Genomic DNA, 9,743 nt, shown 5'->3' with positions numbered 1-9,743 from the left:
TGCGTGCTGCGCTATCCAGGAAGCCTCAAGCAGGGATGTTTGGGGGGAAAGGGTGGATGTGAGCCGGCACTGGAAGAGTGTTTTAGTGAACCTGGGTTAGGGTATTTCTGTGGGATGAGAAGGACATCCCAGCCAGAGCGAATAGCATGTGCAAAGAGAGAGAGGGCAGGGGGAAGACGTGGTGTGATCAAGGAACAGTAATGGTTCTGCTGGACCTGAGCATGAGGTGGGGCTGGGACCCCAGGGATGGGGCCTGTCAGTCAGGCCGAGGAGTTGGGGCCCTGGCGTGGGGGGTGGGCAGGTGGGGAGAGGGCAAGTGGCTGTCCAGCACGCCCTGGGAGCAATTCCTGACCTCGCTGAGTAACTTCGTGCAAGTCACGTGCCCTCTCTGGGCCTGTTAACCACTCTGCACAACTGGGGGCTGGCACCCAGCCTCAGAACCTTCTGGGCCCCGCATGGAGTTATTCTGTGGTCGCTGCTTTCTTCCAGTCACAACAGACAATGGAGCCCTGCGGGGTAGATATGGAATATCTTTAATGCCCCCATCTCTTTCTGACCACGTGCAGCTGCGCTGACGTACCCTGCCAGCCCTCCCAGAGGCACGCGTCTCAGGGTTCCCGTTCACAAGGGGGCCTGGGTCGACATGCTCTTCTTTACCTTCAAGCCCTTCCTCTTGTGGAGCCCCGTCCAGGGCAGGCCAGCGCCGTGGGCCTGGGGCTGGGCCTGGGCGTGGCCCAGCTCCGAGGGCGGTGGCATCAGTGACCTCACCGGTCTCAGCATGGCGGTCGGCATCCGTGGCGTCGGCTCCTCCGAGGCCCCAGAGGAGGCAGGAGACAGTTCATCAGGGTCCAGGTTGGCATCGCTCCAGCCCTCGGAGCTGTCCCTGTGGCCATCCGGACCAGCGGCTTCATCCTCAGATACGGTGGCAGTCTCGGCCACGTCCTCCTCCAGGTTGCTGTCCAAGTCCCCTGCTGGGTGGCTGGTGGCGCCCTCAAACTTGCTGGCCGGGTGGACGTCTGCTGTATCCTCCTGCTGCTTCTCCGAGCCAAGTGAAGGCATGCCGCAGAGCCCCGCCACGGGCTGGGCGGGTGTCTCGGCTCTGCCCTGGCCGGTCCAGAAGAGGGTGAGCTCTTGGCGGCAGGCAGCCACGGCCAGGCTGGTGAGCAGGGTGCTGGACACCAGGTACAGCAGGGCAGGCTGGCCCATCTGCATGAGGACCATGGCGACAAAGGTGACCAGCAGGCCCACGGCGTAGGCCGTGGTGCAGGCCACGAAGTAGACCTGGCGTGAGCGGATTTGCACATCAAAGCGGTGACAGTAGGCCACCAGGAAGCCAGGGACCACGATGTCGCCGAAGCCCAGGATGGAAAAGGGCTGGTGGCACAACGTCAAGGCTGAGAAGCTTAGCCGAGGCACTTTGAGCACCATGGGTAGCCTCTCGTGGCTCAAGGAATCCGTGGGGCCCGAGGCCACTTCCATCATGATGCTCTCCCCCGTCCTGGTGAGGAGCGGCGTGACAAAGACAAAGAAGACATCGAAGGCCAGCAGGGCCAGCAGGAAAGAGGCACAGTTCTTGAGCGTGGGCAGCCGTACCCGCCGCAGGACGAAAAGGCAGTAGGCCACACCGAGCGTGTCCTGCAGGAGCCAGGCCCAGCGGTCCTCATTGCGGTGGGCAACCCAGAGGGCGGTCACCGCGGCGCACAGGCCGGCCAGTAGCAGCAGGGGCAGCTGCAGATGGGCCCGCTGGCTGGCCACGGGCCGCTGGCATCGCTGCAGGGGCAGGTTGCGCACCAGCGGCGCCAGGCAGGTGTAGAGGCCGGTGCCCGCACCCAGGCCGAAGATGGCGATCATGACATAGACGAAGCGGTCGTAGAAGAAGTAGAGCAACAGCATGATGGAGCAGGACATGGTGGCCACGGCCCCCGTCATGGCCGGCGTGAAGTCCACTGGCACGTCTTCGTCTTCTCCCTCCTGTCCCCCCGCAGCCGCCGCCGCCGCCGCCGCTCCCTGCTGATCGTGCCCGCCGGGCCCCCCTCCTCCTCCTCGGGCCCGGCGCCGCTGCAGCTGGTCCGCCTCGGTCAGGCCCACCCAGTAGCCGCCGGCAGCCACGGTGCCCACAGCCAGGATGAAGATGACCACCACATTGTAGTCGAGGAGGGGCTCGGGGGGCGCGTACAGGGCCACGCGGACCACGGCGCTGCCGTGGGTGTGGCTGAGCATGTCAAGCATGTCGGTGTGGCGGAGCACGGCCACGGGGATGGTGAGGCCCGGCAGGGGCTGGTGGGGGTCCTGGGATGCCGGGGTGGTATCTGCACACTGTTGGCCGCTGACCCGGCTCACGATGAGCAGCCCGTGGGCGCCTTGGCCCTGAGCCAGCCAGCCCTTAGCATGGGAGCTGCAGTTGCCCCTCATAACCATGGCGGTGGTGTGGCGGAGGGGCCGCTGGCTGGGGGAGCCAGGCTGGGCCCGGTGGGAGGAGTCCCGGCCTGGGCACCAGGGTGCCATGGTGCCATCGTGCAGGGGCAGGAGTGGGGCGTGGTGCAGGTCCCGCGGGAGGGTGACATAGTCGGAGCTGAACAGGATGCAGTAGTCCTTGCTCCAATTCTCTGACACCACGTGGACCACGCCGTACTCCGCCCGGGCCGTGGTGCTGGCGAGGAGGAGGAGGAAGCAGCCCAGGAACGCCATCCTCCTCAGCCGCCTACCGCTGCGTCCCAACGTGGTAGCTGCACCCAGGGGCTGGGTGTGGCCCCTCTGTCACAGAGCAGCCTGGCCTCCTGTCTGGGAAACTGGAGCCACACCTACCAAGTCACAAAGCGGCGCAGCCAGGGCCCAGGGGCACTGCTTGGGAGCACAGGGTCCTTCCTCGGTGCCCGTCCCCCAGCCCTGCCTCCGGTAGAGAGGTCCCTTGGGTCCCCCCTCTCTGCTCAGCTCCTGGTGGGCCTGGATCAGGTACTTTGAAATAAGACGTGAGAGGATGGGGTTGAGGATCCCAGACATGAATTCTGGACCAACTTTGACCCTTACGGACTGGGTAACTGGGCAGATGCTTCTCCTTTCTGCACCTCTGTTTCTTCAGCCGCCAAGAAATGAGAACACTGGACCAGAGGGTTTCTTTTTTTTTTTTTTTTAAAGATTTTATTTATTTGAGAGAGAGAATGAGAGAGAGAGAGAGAGAGAGCACATGAGGGGGGGAGGGTCAGAGGGAGAAGCAGACTCCCTGCTGAGCAGGGAGCCTGATGCGGGACTCGATCCTGGGACTCCAGGATCATGACCTGAGCCGAAGGCAATTGCTTAACCAACTGAACCACCCAGGAACCCCTAGACCAGAGGGTTTCTGAGGCCCCTGGGACCCCTGGCCTCAGTGACCTTGCAAACTTTTATTGAGCACTTACTAAGTGCCACATACTTAATCTGTACTCATCACGTCCTTGCAGGGAGGTATTACTATATCCAGCTGGTCTGAGGCTGCATGGCGTCCTCCAAAATCCATGCTCCAAGTGACACGTGACCAGAATTTCATTTCTAGCTTTCCATGGAGTTAGGAAAGGCCATATGGTCAAGTCCTTGCCAATGGAATTGAGCAGAAATGATGTGAGCCCCTCAGGAGCCTGGACAGAGATCATGAGGCTCCTCGTTTGTCTCTTCCCTTCTCATAAATCAGTCATGGGAAGGCCATTGACTATGGTGAGGAGGACATAGTCCTAAGGGATGGAAAGAGAGAAAGGAAAGGAAACAGGACCCTGGATATCTGCACAGAGCAGTGGTATGGGATGCTCACCACAGACTCTTGGACACATTATCTTCCTTGAGCCCTTGGCTCATTGTGGGTCTCTTTGTTATAGCAGCTTTACCTTACCTGAACACCCCCACTTCGTGGGTGAGTAAACCTGAGCTCAGAAAAGCCCACCCCATAGGCCTCGGATCCAGCTCCCACACTGACCTCTCCCTTAGGCCTCGACCTGTCCAGGGAGCTGCCTGGCTCTTTGACTGCAGAAGGCCTCTTGGCCATGCAGCTCTGCCCCCTGCCTGGAGGCCTCGCCCGCCGCTTATTCTCATCCTTCAGGCCTGCATCCCAATGTTCTCTCCTACGTTGCTGGTGGGCATGTGGAATGGTGCGGCCGCCCATAGACAGCCATTTGGTGGGTCCTCCGTAAGTGAAACGTATGACCCAGCAATTCCATCCCCGGAGTACATAACAAAAGGATCGAAAACAGGTGTTCAAAAAAAAAAAAACAAACTTGTATGTGAATATTCATAGCAGCACTTTTCACAATAACATGGACTAGGCGGAAAGAACCCAAGTGCCTTCAGCGGATGAATGGATAGTGTGGGCTCTATACGACGGAATGTCATTCAGCCATAAGAAGGAACGAAGTTCTGACACCTGCTATGATGTGGATGAATCTTGAAAACGTTGTGCTAAGTGAAAGAAACCAGACACAAAAGGACAGATATTGTATGGTTCTACTTTTATGAAATATCCGGAATAGGGAAAGCTACAGAGACAGAAAGCAGGTTCCTGGTGGCTGGAGGCTAGGAAGGTGGGATGGGGAGTGACGGCTTAATGGGAATGGGGTTTCCATTAGGGTGATGAAAAAGTTCTGGAACTAGACCATTCTATGCCCCTATTTGGGGTTCAGAAACACAGGCTCCCCCAAAAGAGCCTGCTCCCGCCCTTCCTCCCTGATCTACCTTTGGGTTTCTGGTGTCCTGGCTCAAAGAATTCTCTTTAGGCTCACTCCCTCTGAGGCTCTTCCTGGGACCTGGCTCGCTGAAGGCTTTTGGGTGTCTATCCAATCGCTGTTTCCCCAGATCCTCCCAACCCCCCCACCCCACGGCCCTGGAGCTGCTCCTCTCTCTGGCTGTTTGCAGGGGGCGCCCCGCACAATGCCCTGGAAGGCGCGGTCACTCAAGTGGCTGATGCCGGCCAGGGGCGATGTTTCTGCCTTCTGTTTGGGGACCTAGGGAACACCTGGAGCATTTATCTTTATCCACTCGGGGCAGCAAGGACAGCTGACTTCGCAGAGCAGGTCTTAGCCCAGTGTGGCTGCTCAGGAAGGGTGGGGAAGGCGCCCAGCTTACCTGGCCCACTCACTGCCCTCACTTCCTGGCCCAGCGCTGTCTAGATGCATGTTCTAGAGATGGTACAGACACTGAGAAGGGACTGGATCCCCATCTGCTCCCTCCCCAACTACCGCAGTAATGAAGGCTCCACGTCGTCCCCTGCCCTAGCTGGGCGCCCGCTCCACTCTCCCAGTCTCCTCTTGGTACACTGAGCACACGGCCCCCACCCCTGCTTCTGCCCCCACCTGCCTTGGCCCAGTAGGCAATGAGGCTGGGCAGCAGGCATCTGTCCAGGACCCCTCGGAGGGGCACTGGGAGTGGGTGGCAGTCTGGTGGCCGAAGGTGGTCTCTGAAGTTATCTCCAAACAATGATCTCATTGACGTTTCCAACACACGTAGAGCTTTGAAAAATATACGTGGTGCAGGCCTGTCCTGAGCCCGAGCCTGACCAGCTGGATCTGCGGAGGTCGGCGGGCTGCACAAGGTAGGGAGAGCAGGCAGTGCTCTGGCATGAGACAGCCACAGGGCTGGGGCACTCGGAGGCTGGGCCGGGCTCAGGAGTGGGCTCCTGACACCCACGCTTTGTAGGGGCCAACTTCTACATCCAGCTTTGTGTCTGCACGCTGTTTGTCCACAAACTAGGGAAACCGAGGAAATTCTGTGGGGAGGGTATTGGAGGGACCTGTGGGGCAGAACTCCTGCTGCATAGGGTTAAACACGGTAGAGGCTGAGTGAGGCCAGCCTGGGCTCCATCCAGCCATGCCACTGCTGGGTGCCCTGGGGCAGGCCTTGTACCCTCTCTGTGCCTCCCTTTCCCCATCTGTTAAGTGGGGATAACAACCCCTGCCTCACAGGGTGGTATGAAGAGCAGGTGAGGGGCTTTGCTGTGCCTGGCACCTAGTAAGCACTCAATCCATGATAGTATTGCTGGTGTTGAAATGCAGAGACCAGCTCCCGTTTCTCTTTGGACTGAGGGTGGGCAGTTGAGTTTGAAGTCAGGGGGCCCTATGAGATGATCCTGAGAGACCCTTGAGCTGGGGGCTGATGACCCCCCTGCCTGGGCTGAGCAGAGCCTGGGTGGGTGCAGGGAGACCCACAGAAGCTTCTGGTGGCCTGGACTGCCCTGTTTGCAGTTAAGTATCATTTTAAGGAGTGGAGGGGTGGAGGATGTTGGGAAGGAGGGGAGTGCGTACTAGGAATCAGGATGGACGTACAGAACCCTCACTGCTTCCCCCAGCTGAGCTCGGCAACTGGACAATGGCCTTGCCATCTTTGGGCTGGTCCCATCTTCACCTGGGACTTGTCCCCAACCAGACAAGGCCTGGCTGAGGCTTCCTGCTGCCCCCTCCCCCCAGAGCTGCTCTATCTGTCCTGGCCTCCTGAAACCCAAGCCCAGTGCCTGCAGCCCACTGAGGGGGTGGAAAGAGCCCTGAGCCTTTGATCTCAGAGGGATCACCAGGCCTCAGTTTCTTTGGCTATAAAATGGGATGGTTCCTGCCTCCATGAGTTACTTAAGGATTAGATAATAAATGCTAAAAAGGGATTTTGCTGATTGCAAAGCAGTTTACAAAGCCCACAATTAAGGTATTATTATCTGGATTCTAAAACCTCCCTCCCTCCCTAGCATGTGTTTTTCCCGCATCTGACTCCCTCCCCAGTCCTATCCCAGGGCATCTGACCCAGTAGCGGCAGCAGGACTGAGGAGGCCTGGAGGGGAAACTGAGGACCCCAGGGTAGGGGCCATGTTGTCACACTCAGAGATGGAGGGGCCTGAACTGGAAAACCAAAACCCCACAGGGCGGTTTTTCCTCCATCTATGCCCACAAAGGAGGGTCCCAGGGAGAAATGGGCTCGGGTGGGATACTCCAGAGACCACAGCCTCTGGGTGCGACGTGGAGAAGAGCTCTCCCAGGCTTGAGGGAGGGGCTGGTCCTGCAGTGACCCCCCCACACACACACACCCTGCAGCTGCCGGGCCTCTCCCCCGGTGTAGTGACGCGTTTATCCGTCCGATCATCACACCCCCACTCACTCCCAAAGGACTTCTTCCCACCCAGTCCATAAACTGAACCTCAGGGCACAGTGACCCTCAGAAACCGCATCTGGGGGCCCATCTTCACCCTGGTCCCTGAGCCATGGGCTGCGGAAGGGTGAAACTCTGGGCTCCTGCCTGTGGCAGAGGAGATACAGTTCTTTGGGACCTGGATGTTCCTGAAGCAGCCCCTCCTCCCTTCAGTCTCTGAATGGGAGGCATCCTGAGGCTCACTGGGACCAGCTCGTGCCTGCCCGGGGCCCCCGAGCAGCTTCTCTGATGACTGTCAGCCTCGCCTTGGAGGTGGCCTCTGATGGCCCTCCAGAGCTGGTGGCTTCGCAGCTGGCTGCTGGGACTCGTCTTGGGGGTGCTGCTCCTCTCTGCCCCTTGTGCTGAGCCTGGCAGGGCTGAGTGCACAGCAGGAGGCACCAGCAGGAAAGGGAGCGGTGCCCCAGCTCGGCCCCCGGGACCTCTTCGCCATGCAACCTCTTTCCAATGTGCCCCGCTCCTCCCAGGCTCTTCCATCCTTGGGGAGCCCCCGCCCCCACAGCCCAGCTTGTGCAGGAGAAGCTTTGCTTTCTCACTTCTTCGCTGGGTGAAAGGCAGAGTTGGGAAAGATGTCTCGATCCTGGGCACTTTTGGTCCCTCCGGTTTGACACGTCCCTCTCTGGGACTTCTCCCTCACCCCCCACTTGTTCCGGAGGCTGTCAGCCTATCTCTGTCCTGGTGCCTCTGGTCCCCTCCCTGCGTCCCTGGTCCGAGACCCAGGAGTGAGAGCCAGGCTGCCCTGTCCCTGGGTGCCAGGGCGGAGTCTCTGTGTCCCACCCTCTCTCCTGCCCCGGGAGCTGGTGCGGGCTGCCTTCCACAGCATGCTGCAGCGCCCGAGCCTTCTCTCCTGGTCTTGTGGCCCGTGTGGCTGGGGGAAGTGCACCCGGGAGCAGCCTTCCTCCCTTGTGTCCCCTGGGGTGGGCTGAAGGCTGGGTGTGCCCCACTCCAACTCCCCAAGCCTCTGCAGTAGGATTATGCTCCGGCTGTCTCCCGCAGTGGCTGTGGGGTGGGCATCCTCCACTCCGCTGCCTCCCTTTCCTGGCCTCGCGCCCCCACCCGCTTCCTGTGCTCCCTTTCCCTGAATTGGTTCTGGAAACCTTGTCTCTGGGTCTGTTTCTGGGGATCTCAAGCCAAGACAGTGTCAAGGCCTCCCTAACTCTACCTCCTGCTCCCAGCTCGGCCCCTCCCTTGGGGCTGGGACACATTCCTGTCCGGTCCCATTGCCACACCTTGGCTCAAGCTGTCCCCATAGCCCCGCTCCATCCACAGTGTCCTTGGCCAGCACTGTTCACACGTGGCCCTTCTCTCCCCACGACTCCCCCCTTCTTTAAGAGCCGTCTTTGTCAGCTGGGTCCACAGACCCATGCCCCCAGTTGCTCACCTCGCACCCCATCTGGATGGGTGTGGGTGGTGTCAGGTTTCCCAGCCACACGTAGGCCCCAAAGACTGAAAAGCGGCCTCCATTTCTCTGTGTGCTCCCCACCCAGCCCCGCACAGTCCAGGCCTTCACAGATGCTGGTTATTTACAGCAGCCTCCCCCCCAGAGCTGACACCCTTATCTCCGAAAGCCCGGCTCCACTGGCCCAGTACCTCCGGCCACGGGAGGGTCCGGGGGTGCTGGCTGGTTGCCCCAAGAGCCAGCTGTCCTGCTCTAGGACACTCAGGCAGAGAGGGGCCAAGTGCCCTGCCCCTTCTCCTACCTTCGATTAGCTAATCATGCTGCCCCAGAGGCCATCCAGGGGACCACAAACTCCCTGCGACCAGCAGAGAGGCTGCCCCGGAGGCCAGACCACTGAAGCCAGCAGGCAGGGGGGCCCTGAGTATTCTCTGCCCCCTGAAAGGGAGACTGGCTTTGTCTGGGGCGCACCCTGGTTCTTGCTCACAGGACACTCCGTCTCTCTCCCACCCCCATCTTCCCACACAGGGGGAGACATCAGGGACAGGAGGTGACAGAAAGCAGGGTGTGATATTGTGGGTGGTTAAGGAGAGGGAGCCTGAGTGGCCTGCAGGGGAGTAAAGGTCCAAGGGTGCAAGGCAGCAAGACAGGGCGTTTCTGACGGCAGGGCCACAGATGAAATCACGGTGGCTTGGGAGGATTTCTTGTGGTGTGTCCTGTGATCTGATGATGTCACCTGATTTCTAATGACCTTGCCTGGGGCTTCTAGCAACCTGGCCTTGGTTCCCATTGGTACTGGAAAGCGTTGCCAACACCCGGAGGCATCATCACGGTGATGCTGACACCAGAGTTTCCCATGATGCCCCTAGGACAGCGATTGGCACCCCCCGGGGGCTGAGAACAGGCCCCAGGTCTCCGGTGGGCTGGCCGTCTTGTGCTCTGGGAGAAGACACTTCTCGGAGGGACCCATGTGCTGCTTTGGATTTCCAGCTGGCCATTTCCACTCCATTCTCATTCCATCTCCAGGGAAGACTGGGGCACTGGGGGAGCCAGAGGCCCCGGACCCAGACCAATCCTAGAGATTATTTCCCGTTCATCCTGTGGCCCAGATCGTGGCTGCTCTCACAGGCCTCGAACTCCTGCTCAGCCGGGGGTCGGGGGTGGGGTGGGTGCCCAGGCTGTCAGTGCCAGCAGCTTCTGG

General features: G+C 60.0%; 1 protein-coding gene across 1 annotated transcript; it reads right to left on the bottom strand.

Moving 5' to 3' along the window:
- Positions 1 to 621: 621 nt before the first annotated feature.
- SPPL2C (signal peptide peptidase like 2C) lies at positions 622 to 2,688 on the bottom strand. Its single transcript, XM_032429964.1, has one exon. The coding sequence runs from the start codon at positions 2,686 to 2,688 to the stop codon at positions 622 to 624; it is 2,067 nt and encodes a 688-aa protein (XP_032285855.1).
- Positions 2,689 to 9,743: the final 7,055 nt, after the last annotated feature.

This window comes from Phoca vitulina, unplaced genomic scaffold (genome assembly GCF_004348235.1).
Source record: "Phoca vitulina isolate PV1807 unplaced genomic scaffold, GSC_HSeal_1.0 scaffold41, whole genome shotgun sequence".
NCBI lineage: Eukaryota > Metazoa > Chordata > Mammalia > Carnivora > Phocidae > Phoca > Phoca vitulina.
This window is presented reverse-complemented; position numbering and strand designations above follow the sequence as displayed.